Source organism: Protomyces lactucae-debilis (genome assembly GCF_002105105.1).
Source record: "Protomyces lactucae-debilis strain 12-1054 chromosome Unknown BCR37scaffold_18, whole genome shotgun sequence".
NCBI lineage: Eukaryota > Fungi > Ascomycota > Taphrinomycetes > Taphrinales > Protomycetaceae > Protomyces > Protomyces lactucae-debilis.
Window position 1 is genome coordinate 179,695 of NW_024468010.1, and position 18,103 is coordinate 197,797.

General features: G+C 50.8%; 7 protein-coding genes across 7 annotated transcripts; 2 read left to right on the forward strand and 5 right to left on the reverse strand.

Annotated features, from left to right (window-relative positions):
* Positions 1–717: 717 nt before the first annotated feature.
* BCR37DRAFT_388917 (uncharacterized protein) lies at positions 718–1,494 on the reverse strand (the record flags this gene model as incomplete). Its single annotated transcript, XM_040870676.1, has 1 exon — positions 718–1,494. The coding sequence occupies one exon, from the start codon at positions 1,492–1,494 to the stop codon at positions 718–720; it is 777 nt and encodes a 258-aa protein (XP_040723299.1).
* Positions 1,495–1,754: 260 nt separating this feature from the next.
* BCR37DRAFT_115738 (uncharacterized protein) lies at positions 1,755–4,161 on the forward strand. Its single transcript, XM_040865956.1, has 2 exons — positions 1,755–2,123; positions 2,164–4,161. The coding sequence occupies exons 1-2, from the start codon at positions 2,015–2,017 to the stop codon at positions 4,008–4,010; spliced, it is 1,956 nt and encodes a 651-aa protein (XP_040723300.1). The 5' UTR covers positions 1,755–2,014; the 3' UTR covers positions 4,011–4,161.
* Positions 4,162–4,312: 151 nt separating this feature from the next.
* On the reverse strand, positions 4,313–6,110 carry BCR37DRAFT_394690 (Alpha/Beta hydrolase protein; the record flags this gene model as incomplete). Its single annotated transcript, XM_040871509.1, has 2 exons — positions 4,313–5,546; positions 5,584–6,110. The coding sequence occupies 2 exons, from the start codon at positions 6,108–6,110 to the stop codon at positions 4,313–4,315; spliced, it is 1,761 nt and encodes a 586-aa protein (XP_040723301.1).
* A 2,099-nt stretch (positions 6,111–8,209) lies between these two features.
* BCR37DRAFT_350570 (MFS general substrate transporter) lies at positions 8,210–9,740 on the forward strand (the record flags this gene model as incomplete). The annotated part of the gene is made up of 4 exons (XM_040868015.1): positions 8,210–8,499; positions 8,539–8,809; positions 8,851–9,077; positions 9,173–9,740. 4 exons carry the CDS (start codon positions 8,210–8,212, stop codon positions 9,738–9,740), a joined length of 1,356 nt encoding a protein of 451 aa, XP_040723302.1.
* A 1,263-nt stretch (positions 9,741–11,003) lies between these two features.
* Positions 11,004–11,873, reverse strand: BCR37DRAFT_388921 (uncharacterized protein; the record flags this gene model as incomplete). The annotated part of the gene is made up of 1 exon (XM_040870677.1): positions 11,004–11,873. One exon carries the CDS (start codon positions 11,871–11,873, stop codon positions 11,004–11,006), a length of 870 nt encoding a protein of 289 aa, XP_040723303.1.
* A 683-nt stretch (positions 11,874–12,556) lies between these two features.
* BCR37DRAFT_115744 (uncharacterized protein) lies at positions 12,557–13,620 on the reverse strand. Its single transcript, XM_040865957.1, has one exon. The coding sequence runs from the start codon at positions 13,533–13,535 to the stop codon at positions 12,672–12,674; it is 864 nt and encodes a 287-aa protein (XP_040723304.1). The 5' UTR covers positions 13,536–13,620; the 3' UTR covers positions 12,557–12,671.
* A 1,384-nt stretch (positions 13,621–15,004) lies between these two features.
* BCR37DRAFT_332798 (DDHD domain-containing protein) lies at positions 15,005–16,924 on the reverse strand (the record flags this gene model as incomplete). The annotated part of the gene is made up of 3 exons (XM_040867076.1): positions 15,005–15,639; positions 15,691–16,341; positions 16,399–16,924. Coding segments are annotated over 3 exons (1,812 nt in total), but the record flags the coding sequence as incomplete, so codon positions are not given.
* Between the last annotated feature and the right edge of the window lie 1,179 nt (positions 16,925–18,103).

Below are 18,103 nucleotides of genomic sequence, written 5' to 3' on the forward strand. Positions count from 1 at the left end.
CACCAAGGACTTCAAATACCCTTACCTGAAAGTGAAGCACGCACGCGAAGGATTCAAGCCCCTCTGCTTGAAGAAACTATCGTCGTACCGAGGCATTGTGCAGCGTACCACCCCTACGGATACCGAAATCGTCGTGGAATGTCACGACATCGAAGCAGACGCAGTGGTGGCCATTTTGGCAGATCTGCTTGCAGAGGACAAAAGAAATCCTGGTGTGGGAGACAAGATTGACAAGCTACCGTTGGGAATTTGCTTGGAGCAAATGGCACCATTGCAGTTCTTGCGCCTCGGATCAATTGGCCGGCGAGCGACCCCGCCAGGCCCAGTAGCTCAATTGCAACATCGAGTGCCGTGATAGCTCCTTCTCGAGTGTCAACGGCCGGAAGTGCTAAGCATGCAGTCAGCCTGACTTTACGCGATACTGTGCATCAGGCGGCTGCTCATTTGGACCAATACGTCTCTCTGGGTGCACTGATTGACTGGGCGGAATACGCTGTTGGAAAAGTTCAACACATACACTGTGTTTACCTCAAGTCGGAGTTCTTTCAAGGCGGCCTCGGCACGACAGAAGTAATAAGATTCCAAGCTACCACATACAAGGTCACAAGCCAGGAAATTGCTATGCTTGCGCTGACCTCGTTCTTTGTCAAAGAGAAAAAGGACATAAGATTTTAGTTGATCTTATGCGCAGGGGAGAACTTCGCAAGTACAGGGTCCTCAGCGAGGAGGACAGACTTGTAATCCACGAATATGTGGCTCCTGCGGGAAAGGAAGTAGCCTGTACTTGCGAAGTTCTCCCCTGCGCATAAGATCAAATACGTCCTTTTTCTCTTTGACAAAGACCGAGGTCAGCGCAAGCATAGCAATTTCCTGGCTTGTGATCTTGTATGTGGTAGTTTGAAATCTTATTACTTCTGTCGTGCCGAGGCCGCCTTGAAAGAGCTCTGACTTGAGGTAAACACAGTGTATGTGTTGAGCTTTTCCAACAGCGTATTCCGCCCAGTCAGTCAGTGCACCCAGAGAGACGTATTGGTCCAAATGAGCAGCCGTCTGATGCACAGTATCGCGTAAAGTCAGGCTGACTGCATGCTTAGCACTTCCGGCCGTTGACACTCGAGAAGGAGCTATCACGTCACTCGATGTTGAAATTGAGCTACTGGACCTGGCGGAGTCTTCTCGTTGGCCAATTGATCCGAGGCGCAAGAACTGCAACGGTGCCATTTGCTCCATGCAGATTCTCGACGGGAACTTGTCGATCCTGTCTCCAACACCAGAATCTCCCCTGCCCTCTGCCAGCAGATCTGTCAACATGGCCACCACTGCAACAGCCTCCGCGTCGCGACACTCTACGACGACTTCTATGTCCGTAGGTGAGGTACGTTGGACAATGCCCCGGTTCTTGGACAGCTTCTTTAAGCAGAGGCGCCTGAACCCTTCTGGCGCATGCTTTCCTTGCAGATAAGGATACTTGAACTCCCCTTGGTGGACAGTCATCAAGTCGTATGTGGGAAGGACGGTGATGAGACTGGAAGTCGTTGTACTCCAAATTTCTATGGCTCAGTATGACTCATTGCTGGTCAAACAGCATTACAACCACAGTCGTAGCATTGCCTCCTGACCTTAGTAGCTTATCTCCTCTGTGCTCGTTGAGGTCGCACCAAGCATAGTGCCCGTGTCGTAGCATAGTGTTTGTAAATAAGCCCTATTTTCCCATAGTTTGAGATCAGTCTCCATGTGGAATTGGATTGACGCAGCAGCAGAGACCCATGGCACCATTAGTTGGTCGTCCACTACAAGCAATACGGCATGCATCAATCATGACAGAAGCTTTTTGCTGCCTGAGCATCCAGCTGGCCAGAGGTTACCGATCAGTCTGCATCCCCCCACAAAGCGGCAACTTCCGTCGGCTCCACGTTGGACACTCTGGCATCAACGACACTCTGATAAACCTTGACAGCGGCATCTCGGCATCCGTAGCGACTAGAAAGTACAAGGGACTGGTCACTGAGCAAGCATGTCAAAAAGAGCAATCAGGATCGTGGGTGTCTCCGGCTTTGCTGGTGATTCTCCCGACTTGTTCAAGAAGAATCTACTAGCTGCCTCAAAGGATGCGAACGGCATAGGTAATCCAATCGGAGACGCGTTTGGTAAAACTAACAACAGATGCGGTGATTGGAGACTCGCTGGCAGAGTTCAATCTGTCCATCTCTGCCATTGGGCAATCAATTGGCAAGCACCCAGGATGGGAAGCCAATTTCATGACTGGCCTCAAAGACTCGCTGTCTCTGGTCAATGAACTCAAGTGCAAGGTCGTCTCTGATGGTGGTGGTCTCAATCCCAAGGGAGCAGCCATTGAAATACAGTCTTGGATTGATGCCGCGGGCTACGATCTGAAGGTCGCCTATGTTGACGGGGACTTGGTGACGAAAGAAGTATCTGAACAAATTGCTCGCGGTGAGTCGATCCGCCATCTAGACGGCGACAACACCAATGTTTCGCATGCAAATGCATCGCAAAAGGCTGCTGAGACCTTGCAAGGCCGGAAAATCATCTCTGCCAATTGCTACCTTGGTTCGCGTGCCATTACTGCTGCGCTTGAAGCTGGTGCGGATATTGTCGTCTGCGGTCGTGTGGCAGATGCATCGCCAGTGATGGGACTAGCTGCTTGGTGGCATGGCTGGGAGGAAGACAACTACGACGCGTACGGCGGTGCCCTCGTTGCAGGACATCTGATTGAATGCAGTGGTTACTCAACAGGTGGCAACTTTTCTGGCTTTGAGCGATACAGTTTCGAAAGAGATCTCACTGATATTGGCATGCCGATAGCTGAAGTTGCTCATGACGGCACATGTGTCATCACCAAACCAGAAAGTCTCCCTGGCTTGGTGAATGTGGAAACCATCAAGGCACACTTCCTCTACGAGCTTCAAGGCACAAAATATCTTAATTCAGATGTTGCTGCTCGTTGTCGGGACATCGCCATGTCTCAGCAAGGACCCAGTCGCGTTTTAGTCACTGGCGTCAAGGGCATGGCACCTCCGGCCACCACCAAGTGTGCCATCTTTTGGATTGACGGCTACCAAGTGGAGTACATGATTGGTGTGACGGGAAGCAACTACCGTGCAAAGGCTGCTCTTTTCAAACAACAAACCGAGTTCCGCCTCAAGAAGCTTGGCATCCTCGACAAGCTGAGTATGCATGAAGTACAAGAATATGGTATCCCAGAGCCTAACGCTTCATCACAATTCCGAGGGACAAGCTTTATTCGGTGCTTCGTTCAAGCGCCTTCTGCTGAGCTTGTTTCAGCAGTCATGGCGAGCCATGCATCTATTGGTCTTGAGCACTTTAGCGGTTACCACAGCACTATCATGACAAATCCTGCACAAGGTGTGCCGCGTATCTATTTGGGCTACTATCCTGGACTCTGGGACCTCTCGAAGCTAGATGTAGGCTTTACATTAATTGGAAAGGGTGGTCTGGCTGGTATACGAACTCGTATTGATCGTGTTAAAGGCACATCGCCACTCAAGGACATTTACGAAATTGATAGCGATACGACAACCAGTCTTGTCGAGGAGACTGCATCGGTGTCTGGTAGCGACACGATCACAACGGAACTTGGCAATCTCGTGCTTGCGCGATCAGGCGACAAGGGTGGCAATATCAATATTGGTCTCTACCCACTTAGTCCTCTCAACAGCTCCGGCGTACCTTCTCAAATCCCTGTTCCAGAGATTTACGAATGGCTCGTTTCGTACTTGACGTGCGATGTTATGAAGAATCTTCTTGGCGATGACTTCAAACCCTCCATGTCAATCGAGCGCGATCTCTTCCCACAGCTCAAGGCGGTGCATTTTGTCATCTATGGGATTCTGGGCCGTGGCGTGACGAGCACGTCTGTTTTGGATAGCCTGGGCAAGGGTTTCGCTGACTGGATCCGGAGTCGCTACGTCCAGGCGCCAAGGGGCTTGCTTGAGCTCGTTAAGCAGCCAGTCAAGTCGTCCTTGTAGAGGCTAGGCTGTGTCATCTGAAAATTTGCCACCCCTGACGCCTTGCTGCAGAAGGACATTCAAGCGATCACCGCGTTGACTATTGAAATGTTGAGTGGGACTGTATTCGAAAGAGCATCCATACCTGCAATGCGAGGTCAGATTTGTGGTTGTCGTGATGATCTTTGGGATGCGGATGGCAGGTTCAGCAATGGCAGCAAGAGCACTTAAAAGGAGACAATGCTTGCTATGCTAATGCTAGATAATTGCTCCAAATCGTCAAGTCGTTTAAATATACCATCGCTGTATCGTCTCACCTGAACTCAGTGTGGAGGGATCTGATACTTGCCGCGTGAGAATCGGAGACACTCGGCATAGCGCGTCGGTGCATGATCCACAAGAAACTTGGCACCAGGTATCCATCGTGCCAAATCAGCAAGTGCCAATGATGTGCCCAACTGTGCCTCTGATCCATGAACAGCCTTGTCTGCAGCTTCAGCAATCTCAAACGAACCCTTGAGGAGTGGTGCACGGTCAGAGAAGATGCGAATACCATTGCCCGGAGCTGCATAGTTGAGGTAAGAGTTCTCACGTACGCCAGTGAGTGATGGTTCGCCCACGCCACCCGTACCTGCGGTATCCTTGTTGAGTGGAACGCGCGAGACCATGTCCGAGTCGCAAATCATGCGCCAGAGCATTTTTCCCTCATGCTTTGCAAACGTGGCAAAGTAGCCGCGTGCATACTCTTGGTTGCCTGTAGCAGGATTGCCGTATGTATAGGCATCACACAAGGTGGTGGTTTTGGAGAGTGTGTTGGTATTGTTGAGCAGCCAGCCGTAAAAGAGTGTTGCGACGCCTGCACCGAGACTATGGCCAGCAACCCAAACAGGAATTTTCTCGACGTTGAAGGCAGCAGCCATCTTGTCAGCTTTCAGGTTGATGGCTTCAACGAGTGTCTGGTACGGATAGTAATTGAGACGGTCCTCAGAGCGCTCGCAGGAATCCTGCTTGTCGGGAAAGAGACATGTAAAGAAGCCTTGGTGACAGTCGCCTCGGAAAAATTTGCCTCCAGAAACTTGTGCATAGTTGAAGTCGATGAGCCACTCATCCAGACTCAGAGGAGAGGTCCCTTTGAAGACAACAACAATGAATGGGTTCTCTGCCGATTTGCTTGCCATCAAAGATGCGTAAGGACCACCGAATCCAGTCTCAAGCTCAGAGATAAGGTGGTAGGAGACATTGAGCTGGTCTGTCAACTTGACGATGGGTGCGACACTCTCACGGAAGTAGGCGCTTAGTTTCTTGCGCGTAAAGTTGTCGGCGGTGGAGAGCGAGCGGAAAGACGAGATTTTGCAACCATCGAGGAAGAATGCCTCTTGATAGTACTGTTCAGCTTGAGTGTAAATGAATGGGTCTCGGACGTAAACTGCAGACGCCATGTTGAGTAAGAACTCGGCAACAGCCGGATTGAAGGTCTTGTCTTGCGCAGGCTGAGAAAGGGCTTTTGCAGAGGCAGCGTTGATTTTGGTCATATTGTTGAACAAGCGCTGAATGACACTATAGTTAGCGATCGTCTTGCAGGTCAGCTTCTTACATGGTATCATTAGCATAGTCAGTGATGCCCTTGATCCATGCCTGAGGAAGGACAGCTTCCCAAAACCAGAACGCCATTTGCAAACACGTGAAGAGCACAGCAACAATGATCAGGGTGATGTTGTAAATCCAGAAGGTCAGGCTCAGCCAGTCTTTGGACGGTGGCCAAATGCGCTGCAGAGTGTTACTTGTGTAGTTGAAGACTGCCCTCAAGGCAATCCAGGGACCAAGCGACTCGAAAGTAGTAGGCTCGTAGTAGACAAGGTCCTCTTCGGGAGTGTTCTTCTGGGTTCGTCGAGCATACACCTTGGCGCGATGCAACATTGTTCGCTCAAAGTCCTCGAGCTGGATTTGCTTCAACCTCGAGGGTGGCGAATCGTCGATATCTTGCTGTTTGAGGCCGCCTTTCAGAGCATCAGGTGACGATTCTCGAGAAGCTTCTGTGTCTGCGGTGGCAGGAGGGTCTTTGGCAGCAGGAGCGTTAATAGGCACTTGAGCATTCTTGCCACTGGCGCGAGCACCCTTCATGGCGAGCTTGAGATTTCAATCAGTAGCTTGAGTTCCCGGGTCTCTTGAGAGCTAAGACCGAGCTACTTGATAGCAGGTAGATGTGTTGTCCTTGTTCTTAAAGCTAGTCTCTCATGAGTAGCACTACTATATATATAAGTTCTCGGTCTCGATCGAGGGTCAAACAGTGACGTCGAATTCACGTGCCCCCAACGACAGACCAGCAGTGAAGCAGCAGCTCCGAGAGACTCATAGAGGATGTCTAGCTACTAGCCTGTGCTCTGCATAACAAGCTAGCTGCGTAGACAGTGCTGTTGTCACGGCAGATACTGGTGGGACCACAATTAGCAAGCTATCGCTTCATCGCGTTTCCTGCCACCAAGCTCATCGAACTAAACTGATAGATATCGAACAAAGTACAAGTCATCAGTGCTCTACTGTTGACCCAATCGTGGATTGTCAGACTACCGGTGGTGCTATGCTTGTCAGATGCTGCTGGATGAAGATGAAGCAGTCTGTAGCCTCTTCCCATCTGAATATACGCTTCGCCAGCTCGAGCTACAGCCTAGCAGCCGGACTATGCGACCTGGAAAGCTTGAGAGTGCTGGCAAAGCATAGCTGTGCTTCTGCTCTGCTGCCTTTGGAGCCTTGCCCTGGTGAAATTGTCCGGACTTGGCTTGAATGGAGCTCAACTTGCAATCGCCACATCAGGCGAGTCGTAGTGTTGTACGAATGCTCGTCAACAATCTCTCCGTTATTGGACACTCAGACAACAGTGGGAGCATACCAGAGCTCGATAGAGGTCCCATGCTCTCCAGTCGCTGAAATAGAAACAAGTACAAGCGGCAATCTCGTCGCATGCCATGTGACCGTTCTTTGCAAAATTTCCAAGGTTGAACAGGTTGAACACGCGCGCGCTCGAACGGCAACCTTCTCCGGACCCCGGAATCGCGCACATGCACAGCCTCCCGCATTTCGGGGCATGACGTCGCCGATCTTGCACCAAGATGAACATATGCTGCAGATTCGATTTCAGCTACGTATCCAGTCTGCCCAGCTCGTACAAGTGCACAGGAGGAACAAGTACAATCCACGCTGTCGAATAGCTGGCAAAGTCTGTCATTGAGGAAGTCGAGGCTTGGTGACTATGGGCTCTATCATCTCTATGTGTACAAGTCACTTTAAGATGCTATTAAAGTGCCGCGATACGGTCGCACGTTGAGCTACTAAATTATTCAAGCAACTGCGCCTGCGGCTTGTCCGCGGTGTGACAGCCAAGCCCTGCACCAGGCTGGTAAGACAAGCTCAACAGGAACAACACGAAGCAATCCCGATCTGTTGGCTGCGACGCGCGAATGGTACCGCTTCCTGAGGGACGTGCTTGTCGTGCTTCATGTTGTTGAATTTGCCTATGAGGCTATGACTGTCGCAAGCATTACTCATTGTGGTACTCGTGCTCATGCCAAATAATGTGTACCTCTTGAGTCTTCTTATTGACCAGCTTCGTCTCGCGGCCGTGTGGCACACCTTCCTAGGGTGAACAACACCACACACGTCAATTCGAGGCTGAGCACAAGGCAACCAACTCAAATTCAGAAGACGTCCTTCTCATTCGCTCGTGCGAGGATTCCCTGCCTTGCACTGTTGCACACGTTGGGCAATGGGCACTGGGCAGTTTGGCTCCGATCCCCAAAAGTCTCGGCAAAGCTCAAGCCCCCGCGAGGTGAATCCGGGGAACTGCTCGCATTCTTCGCAGCAACTAGTACCATCTACACAGCCATCTTCATGACAGCTGTTTCCCAGTTTCACGCGGGCTATGTTGCGCGCGGCAGTCTTGCCTCTTTGGATCCCTAGATCCCCTACAATAGCCGTGATGCATGAGCAGCGCGACCTAGACTCTTTGGGCCCCTGACATTGGTAGCATAAAGGCTGGACGGCGCGCACTCCTGTTTAACGGCCTCAAACGACTTGTCAAGATGGAAGCACCCATCGTCAAGCAGGACCGTTCGCACCTCGAAAACACTAGCTCAATCAGCTCCGACACACCTGGCTACCGCAGCGAGAAGGACATCGGCGACCACCACCCCAACCATGCAGCTTACGCAGAGTTCCCTGACATCATGGATGACACGCACGATGCCCGCATTGTGCGCAAAGTCGACCGTCACGTCGTTCCCTGGCTTGCTGCACTCTATGCCTGGAGTCTTATTGACAGAACCAACATGGGTAATGCACAAATTGAAGGTATGAGCCAAGAGCTCGTTCTTGGCATTCAGAATCGGTACTCGATTGCGCTTCTGGTGTTCTTCCCGACCTACTTCATCTCTGAACTGCCAGCGACTCTGCTCGTTCGTCATGTGTCGCCCAGATTTGTCATTACTGCCATCGCGCTGGCATGGGGAACCACCATGTATGACTCAATGCAGATGAATACTTGCTAACATGTCAGGATCGCCATGGGATTCGTCAAGGTTTGGGGCGCATTGGCTGGACTTCGCGCACTTCTCGGATTGCTTGAAGGTGGATACTTCCCCATTTGTGTGTTCTTGCTGTCTAGTTGGTACAAACGATACGAATTGCAGAAGCGTATCACCTTCTTCTACATGTTTGGCGTCTTGGCTTCTGGTCTGTCCTCTATTCTTGCGTATGGTCTTGCCCGAATTGGCCCTCGCGGTGACTACAGGCCTTGGTCATTCATCTTCTTCATTGAAGGTGCCATTGTTCGTTCTTCTACTAATTTGGAATCTTCCACTAACATCAGACCGTCGCATTGGCCATTCTTGCATTCTTCTTCATCGTTGAATTCCCTCAGTCGGAAAAGAGACGCTTCTTGAGTCCTCGCGATCACGCTCGAGTGCTGTACAGACTCGAGAAGGACAGAGATGACTTGGAGCATGACCCATTGACTGCAAGGAAGCTTGGCAAATACCTTTTGGAATGGCGCGCATGGGTCATGGCTCTCATGTTTATGTGCTGCACAGTCACCTCGTGAGTTAACCCTAAATGTGTTACGACCTTGAATGGCAGTTTGAGGACTGCCAGTCATTGCGATATATCAGCCATGCAGACAATACTAACGATAGATACGCTCTCTCCTACTTCCTCCCGACTATTTTGCGATTGAGATTGCGGTTCTCCCTTGTGGAGGCCCAATGTTTGGCTGCTCCGCCTTACGTCTTTGCAATCCTCGTCGCAGTCACAACCGCGTACTTCTCCGACAGGCTCAAGCTGCGTGCTCCCTTCATCATCTTTCACAGTGCGCTCTGTATGATTGGTCTTGGCGTCTTGTACGCACCAGGAGTCAAGCCTGCGGGACAATATACTGCCGTTTTCCTCGTGGCCGCTGGAACAAACGCCAATGTTCCAGCCGTCATTGGGTATATGCAGAACAACATCCACACATCGTCGAGGCGAGCCGTACTCAGTGCGTTGCAAGTCGGGTTTGGTGCAATTGGTGGTATTTTTGGAAGTTTGGTCTTCAGGCAACAAGATGCGCCTATTTACCGTCCCGGACTTGCAGCTTGCCTTGCATGCAATGCCTTCATCATCACCTGGGCTTGTATCTTCTCGGTATACTTTAGGCGCGAGAACAAGAAACAGGAGAGCGGTTATGTCATTGCTGGCAAGCCAGGTTTCCGATTTGCTATCTAGTTGCGCTATATACAGTAGTAATATGTCATTCACCTTTCATATACTCTTTGCCCTGTACTTTGCTCACTAGGCAGCCGCGTTGTGTCTCGCTGATGTGGTGCCACGAACTTATGTGTCATCTGAAGACCGTTCTGGTGTTGAACCCGTGGACGCTTTGGGGCCTGCCGGGTTCAGCTTTCAATGGTCACAGCTGCTGGCGATCGGATTCAAAACCAACTTTCACACATGAGTATGTACGTGCACGCTAAAGATTCACATCTGTTGCGACGAACAAGACAGTGACAGACACATTCAGAATGCACCCAGGTCTGACAAGAAGCTCAGGGCCAATCACCCAAGTGCAAGTATACATGACGAGCTGCGTCACTACTGCAACTGCAGCTGGTATGATCATGAAGAAATCAAGATGCATACCCTCTCAGATGATCCCTTTCAAGAAAAGTTGAAATGCAATTGTCTTTCGATGCGTTACTCAGCAGAGTGTATCTACTCTGGCAATAATTTGTCCACAAGTTTCTACGATTGAGGTGCAAATAGAGGCTCAGCAGAGTGTATCTTCTCTGGCAATACTTCGTCCACAAGTTCTACGATTGAGGTGCAGATAGAAGCACCGCAAACAGACAAATGCAGAATCCTCATTCGAAGTATAAAATACTCTCCTCTGCATTGTCCTTATTTGTATACTGCTCGTTCAAGTTGCAACCGATGATAGTGGAGCGACTGCAGCTGAACTTGAATGAGACTCGCATGAAATAATTGGAAGCTGCACCATCAGACAAGGTACGAGTCAGAGCTCATCGAGCCTACTTCGGAGACACTGAGCATCAAGACTGGTAGGTAGTGACAATTCTACCTGTGTACGAAGTTGGTGAATGAAGAACGATGCAGCAGAACGCTTTCCATTTATTCCTAATCGATTGGAAGGAGAAGCAGCCTCAGAAAACCAAAACCAATGGGCAGGCTCCAAAGCCTGTGAATAGCCTCAAGCCAGATGAGCCAAACAAGCCAAACGCAAGGGGTTGTCTTGAAACGAATTATAGATAAGGGGCTAGAGTCAGAAAAGAACAAGCAATTTGTTGAAGATGCTTAAAGGCTAATTTCATGATCTCGAGCAGGAAAGACTGGATGGATCGTTGTGATTGTGCACAAGTGAATAGCGCAAGCTAGAGATGTGACGCAGGACTGCTGAGACATGAGACATATCCTCAGAATCTGATTAGACTTTTGGAAGAAGTAACAAAGTTGAGTCCCTGACACCAACACCTAATTTTCGGACCAGCGCCCGTAATGCGGACACTTCTGAAAGTCAGGCGTAGGAGATCTATCAGGAGTGTAGTGCTCGATCCACTTCTCCCATTCGGAAGGTTCGATGCCATTGGCATCATCCTTGTAGTCAATTGGGTCCTTTGGGCCCGATCCATGGCCATTTTTCCAGCATTCCCCAACATGTGAGGCGCGAATTCCACCATGCTGATTTTTGCAGTAAACGTTGTGTGCATTTTGGAACCATTGCCACGACCGCCCTTTCCAATCCACTGTATGCCACTTCGTTGTTGGATCGTTGCCATTTGGGTTCGGATGGATTGGTAGAACTTTTTGCGCCGTTAGATCGATACTGTCCTTGAGCGTATCGGGATAGCAATCATCGCTCCTCCTCCAGCGTAGAAACTCAATCACCCCCGTGCAGATGCATTGCTTTGGTAAATCACCCGTGGCCTCCACAATTTGTGCATCATTTTCTAATTTGGCCACACCTCCTTCTCTTTTGCAGTGCTGCCAGTCGACAACGCCTTCATACCTCACTCCCTTGAAAATTGGATCATTGTCAGGTCGGTTGAATTGAACCACGAGCTCGAGATGCCTCTTGTTGCACCACACAGCACAATCGAAGTCGGGATGTCCACTCCACTCAGTATCATTGCTGGCGATAGTTGTCTGCAGCGCAAAGCCGGTGTCACGGCACTTACGTGTGCGACTTCTGCCGCCGATAAAAATGTATGTGCGTCCGCGGCCGGACCCACTATCCTTCCCACCACCACCTCCTCCACCACCTTTAGCCTTAATCTTGCAATTAACTTGCCCTAGTGAACAGAGAAGGAGCAAAAGAAACCAGGTGTATTCGACCACTTTCATCCTGAACGTCCGATTCAATACTATTGTGGAAGTTGAATCGCTTTTGATGGTCTGTCAGGTCTGACACTAGGCCTTTCGTCCCCTTAAGTATCGCCGTTCTCAAACGAGCATGCGCAGTTTCTAGCCAGACTTGTGATGATTTCAGGAGTTTATGTGACAACGAAAATATGACCTGTCAGTCCAGTGTCGGCCGAACATGCGAGATTTTCTCGCCAGGGGGGCTTTTGAACAGTTTACGGACAGCGTTGGACATCGCAGAGTGGCCGATGCTGTCAGACTCAAACGGCGTTCATGTTGAGCATGATATTTCAAATTCAGGCTGCGGCTGCAGCTGAAAGAAAGCAACGCGAGCCTCAGCCTTGCACCGATTTAGTCTGCAGCCGGGCTCGGAGCAAAACTGCCTCGCAAGGCGCTCGGACGAGCTTCCTGGAAGACAGAGAAAAATTTTGAATCATGCGGTTCGATGTTGCGTTTTCATCAGACGCAGCAAACAATGAGTAGAGGCAGACCAACTCCACGTGTTCATTGTTTGTCATGAGAAGCAGGAGTTTCACGCCTGAGATTGTTTGAATGTCAGGTCAGAATCCGTCAGATGGGTTGGCCAACTTGGCTCCATCGAACTTCCAACTCGCTATCTTCTCAGATGACTTCGCAAAGGCTGACCTGTCTCAATCATCATGAATGTCTGTGGTCGAGACGGTGTCGACATACTTCGTTATATCTATAACAACCTTGAACATTGGCCCATTGCAGGAGGCTCATGAAATAAATGGCAAATAGATTGGTTATAGTTGTATCTTAAAGCTTTGCCTTTTCCTTTGCAGCTTCAGCGGCTTCCTCTGCATCGTAGTAAGCGCCTGAAGAACACAAGTGACCTCCATCAAGTGCAATACCAGCGCCGTTGATGTAACTGCCGGCTTTACCACTCAAAAAGACACATAGACCACCAACATCTGAGGCTCTGCCGATTCGACCGAGCGGAATGCCCATCTTGATGGAGTCCCCAGCTGCCTCAAGGGTGGCCTTCATCATGGCGCTCTGGAAGGGACCGCAGAAGATGGTATTGGAGGTGATAAGACGTGGGCCGAGGTGGCCGGCAAGATGCTTCGAGAGGTGTTGCACACCGGCCTTGGAGGCACTGTATGCAAATGTCTCGTGAATCGGCACACGGTTGCCATCGACAGATCCAATGTGAATCAATCGGCCTGGGTCGTCAGGTGTAGCTGCTGCTTCCAATAGAGGCGTACAGAGCTGAGACACGACAAAGACAGACTTGAGGTTGAGTCCAAGGACACGGTCCCAAGCTGCATCGGGAAACTCGTCAAAGGGAGCAGCCCAGTTATTGCCAGAGTTGTTGACGACGACGTGCAGTTTGCCGCCCGTCACTTTTGTGATCTCAGATACAAGACGCTCGACATCTGCGCGCTTGTTCAAGTCGCCTGGAATAGCAATAGCCTTTCCCTTGAATCCGAGAGCATTGAACTCCTTGCAGGTCTCGTCGCAGACGCTCTTTTTGCGAGAAGAGATGAAGACGTGTTTTGCATTGTTGCTGATGAAGGCTCGGGCGATCATGTAGCCGATGCCGGAACCGCCACCTGTGACGAGAACAGACTTGCCTTCGACGCCGAAGAGGGCACTTGCATCCAGGTTTTCGTAAGACATGCCAATGGTTGATGTTGTGGATGGGTGGTGTTGCTGCTGCTGCTTGTACTTGAGTCTGGGGATTGCGGGGCCTTGAGACGACTCGGCCGAGGCAGAACTGCGCCAGCAACTACACCCACAATGACAACTGGCTCAGGACTGGCCATCTACCGGCTATGATCGTTCAAGCTGACATATGTTTATGCATGCTGTAGCTTTTTCAACGAAGCGTGCTTCGCTGAGATTCACTGATCTCTCAGGCTTCCTGCATACGCTGCTTTGGCATCCACCAATAGTTTGCGGCCCTACCAACTAGTGCTTTGCTTGTGCTGAAATGTGTTGCTGGAAAGGATACGAAAACTATGATACAGATGTAGCAAACAAAGCCTGTCGTTCTCATTGTTTGGCCCCTGAAGCCGATCAAGTCGCCAGTTTTGTGTGCCGCGACCCATGCAAGTCATCGAACGGCAGCGGTTCCGGCCTCAACTGCAGCTTGATACCTATCAAATATGGCATCTTGGTTCATATCATTCGCATTTGAAAGCTGAACAGAGGGTGTTGAGCTGTTGTTAAGAGCGGCCTGAGTATCTTCTTATCCCGGATCGGTGGAGTCGTCGCATATCATTGCTTGCGATGCTCCTGGAAATGCTACATCGCACGCCAATGACTCTTATCATCCAGTCATCTTGAGCAAGGCGTGATTGCTGGCCCATCAATACGATTGACCACAGGATCCGCGGATATTTGAAGCCCGCAGGGCCCAATCTCATCAACCAGTATTCAACACGCAGAAACGACACAATGCCATTTCAGCCCATACAATTGCTTACAACTGTAGTCATCCTCCTGATGACCATACGGCCAATTCAATCCGGTAGACATTGTCGAAAGGTCACGTTGTCGAATTCGACCATTATCCAAGTTCCTGATCTTCAACATTGCACCGAAGCTGTCTGCAGGAGCAATTCGACTGTGAAAGCCATCTGGGATAGTTATGTGAAGGCCAGGGAACCCTGTGAAGGAACGAGCGGCCCTTGTTACCAGGTCTCCGCTTCTCCTATGAATGATCAGTCTCAAGATGGCCCACCAAAATGGCAGAGTTGTAACTGTAAGGTCACGGTTACAATGTACAGGGTTCCGCGGGGATCGGTGAACAAGACTTGCGAAGATACTGAGATCGCAAACAGACTTTTGAAGCACAAAGTTCTATTGACGATCGTTGAAGTTGACGCAAACGACAAACATGTCCATTGCGATCAGCAACCTCACAAATGCAGGTGTAATGTCGACGGCAGCTTGGGAACTTGTATCTAGGAACCTTATGTGCCGCCCTCCTCAATTGTGGACTGGCATGCTCTTTCATGTCCGGTCCAACATGGTCCAACATGCAAGGCCATGAGCACCAAAGTATGTTGATTTTCGCTTCATAAACAACGCTCTCTATATCATTTAATATGCTGTTTCCCTGCCTCTGGCATCATGACGCGCTTCTTGCCGCGCATCATTGGTAATGTGTGCTGTGCGCCAGGCTCACGGCCACATTCAAGCACGAGCACGCGCGCAAATTCTGCGGAATCCCAGTACGCCTGATGCGCCGTCATCATGCTCAAGTACTGGCTGCTTCCTTCAAGTAATCCGCCCGATGCGGGCAATAGGTAGTCGATCTGCTTATTCTCATTGAGAAGTGCGAGCCTGGCATCTGCAATGCGTTCACGGCCAAAATCGTGTTGTGGCAGCTCGACAGTCGTTGGCAACTGTGTCAGTTTCGGTCGTGATACTGCTGGCGCTTCTACCTTTTCACTTGAATTGAAGAAGGATGCAAAGTATGGCGCACTCGTGGACGGGATATGCGTTGGAGGTAGAGCTTGAGCCAGTGCTGCATCGATTGTAGCTGTCATCCGATACGAGATTGGATCAGTGCTGTAAAAAAGGTTGTAGAGATTTGTGCAAGCTAAACTGCCGTACGTGCCTTGTTGGCCGGTGATCTTTGGATCCGTCGCGTCCTGATGAGCTTTGTCCACTTGCAGCCGCCTTCGAGGCATCAGGTGGCGCCTATGCAACAGCAGGAAGAAGGCTGCCGGCGAGCCTGCACAAAACAAATTGGTCGTGTTGAAGGCAAATTGGCCTGCACGCTCTTCCTCCTCGGGCGCGCGCATATTGAGAGCTCGTCCAAGACGTGTGCTGAGCGATGGCCCCGTGGAAACATCAGTCGGCTGTTTTGAAAGGATGTCAAAGCTGATGGCAGAGCCTAGCGAATGCGCAACAAGATGGACACGACCGGTCTTGAGAAATCCAGGATTGTGCTTGATCCAGAGTGCATAGACACGATTTGCCTCTCTGACTGTGGCATCCACCATACTCGCTTTGTGATGAGACATGTAGTAGGGGATATCAAGCACCACTTGGCCAATGAGAGAGCGTACAGCAGGAATGCCATCAATAGTGATGTCTTCCAAAGTGAAGAATGCATTCTCGTCCGTCTCTGCAGGAGGTGGCGCGTCCAAGTCCAAATTGATGCGCCAATTGACTGGCAGGACTTGAACACAAAATCCAGGTCGTACGTACTGCTTCACTACGGGCGTCGTTAACTGAGCGTGCAAGTTGACACGTAGCCTGTTGACCGCATGCGTGAATGTCCATCCCTCGGAAGTTTCTGCAAGCTTTTGACCAATACCGTGAATAACCAGAATGAGGTCACTAACGTCGTTGACCGTTTCTTGATCCTTGTCGGCAGCGTCAGATGCAGCTCCTTGTGGTGAGGCCGAATCAGTTTGTGATGCTGCAAAATCGTACCCTCTGCAGATTTCAACAAGTGCACTTTTCCTGGCTCTACCCAAGGTTGCCATGACTTTGCCAGTAAGCCTCGCTGTCAATGTAGTGGAACCAAGCCAAGCACGCTGCGCATTCTGGTACGTGACATAGCGCGCACCATCGACGGGATGCTTCAGCTTCGCCGTAGCTCCCTCGCCCAATGAGGTCGCAGCGTCCAGCTCAGCTGCATAGGTCTCTGTCCAAGGCGCAACATCATGATAGCCTGCTTCGATGAGATCAGCAAGCGCATGTGGTAGGGGCTGCCATGTTGCAGCATAGAACCAAGTTCCTCGCGTGACTGTTGCCTGAGATTGCTGTGCATTACGCGCATGCCAATAGACTGGTGTCATCTGCCATGTTTGTAGGCATACTTGATGCAACCGCTCCAAGCCAACCAGGACTGTATCGAACGCAGGCTTCTCCTCTGCACTTTCTTCCACGCTTTCAGCATCAAGTGATCCCTTCACTCGCTCAAACAGCCCTTCAAGCGCACTCGAGTCCTCCCGACTGAAAGGCGTCCAAGCCGCCTCAGCCTTTGTAGCATGAACCGGTATCGGCGCAGTCACATCATAGAGTTGCAATGGTGACTTGTGGAAAAAGGCCGGGACAAGCGCAGGTGCTGGCGCCTGTTCAAGAACTGGCGTCGGAGGTCCAGGCGCGACTGCTTGACCCTGTACTGGGCGTTGTGCGACCTGGTCGCGGACGCGCTTCATGAATGGGCCATTGCAAGGTGGTCGTAGGATAGTTGACGTCGGCGACCATCAACCAGAGACACCACAAACACGCTGCACAGGATGTTGAGGAGCACAAGACTGCTGGCCAGCTGGCAAAGACCTGCAGGCACACTAGCCCGTGTCAACGCTACACAACTGTCTGGTCTATATTCGAGGCGGGGATATGCTGCCGAAAGTCAATATTCCCCGACACAAAGTCCAAGTGCTCTCGCAGGCCAAATCACCTCGAACCCTGCCATCATGCGGTCACTACACAAGCTGATTGCCAAGATGGAGACACACGGACTCAGTGAAAGTGCGATGCCCACTGAAGAACAGTGGGAGTCGCTGATGAACAATGAAGAGATCCAGAGCTGCTTAGAGGAATTGCGGACTGCCTGTGACGAAGCAGGCATCGGCCCAGGTGCTCATGTCATGGAGGCCATGGCAGGTAAAGGCAAAGTATAGCCTGTCGTAACTTGTCCGGCTAAATCAATTGGACTTCTCCCTTTATCTCTGTCCTCCGGCGCGGCTAAGAGCGTTGCTACTACATCTTTCCGTGTTTGTCTTCACATTGCACTGCAGTCTGTGGAGCTCAGCTCGTGGCCTTACACGACCATGTGGTCGGTCGCATCGCTTCATGGTCGTTGGGTGGCTGCGAGACAGGAGTCTATCGGTCGCGTTCGGCCATGTCATATCTGCGCGACTGGGCCTACTTGACAACTTGACGAAGCATACATGCACAGGACGAGTCGCGCGTCTCGCTTTGCGAGACTAGCTCTATCTGTGTGCGAGAATGCATACTTCTAGTTCGCTACCTCATATTCTGCTGCCCTCATGCAAGTCTATGCATCTCGCCAAGAATGGAGTGTCCCTGTACATGCTCGTTGCTACTAGGCTAAGACGTGCGCATTGCGCTTTGCCTGACCCCTGAATTGGACGTGTCTCGACCGTTCAACGTTGACACGTTCAGCAGCTCAAGTGACCCTTCCAGCAGGTCTAAATTCTTTGACAGAGTATCTGTGCATGTGATGTCACTGCATGCTTTCATGAAATGGGCGGTGC

Bases quoted from the DNA above. Each gene is read 5' to 3' on its own strand.
- BCR37DRAFT_115738 (XM_040865956.1), top strand. From the start codon at position 2,015: ATGTCAAAAAGAGCAATCAGGATCGTGGGTGTCTCCGGCTTTGCTGGT. The intron at 2,124-2,163 runs GTAATCCAATCG...AACTAACAACAG, and splicing joins AAAGGATGCGAACGGCATAG to ATGCGGTGATTGGAGACTCG.
- BCR37DRAFT_115744 (XM_040865957.1), bottom strand. From the start codon at position 13,535: ATGTCTTACGAAAACCTGGATGCAAGTGCCCTCTTCGGCGTCGAAGGC.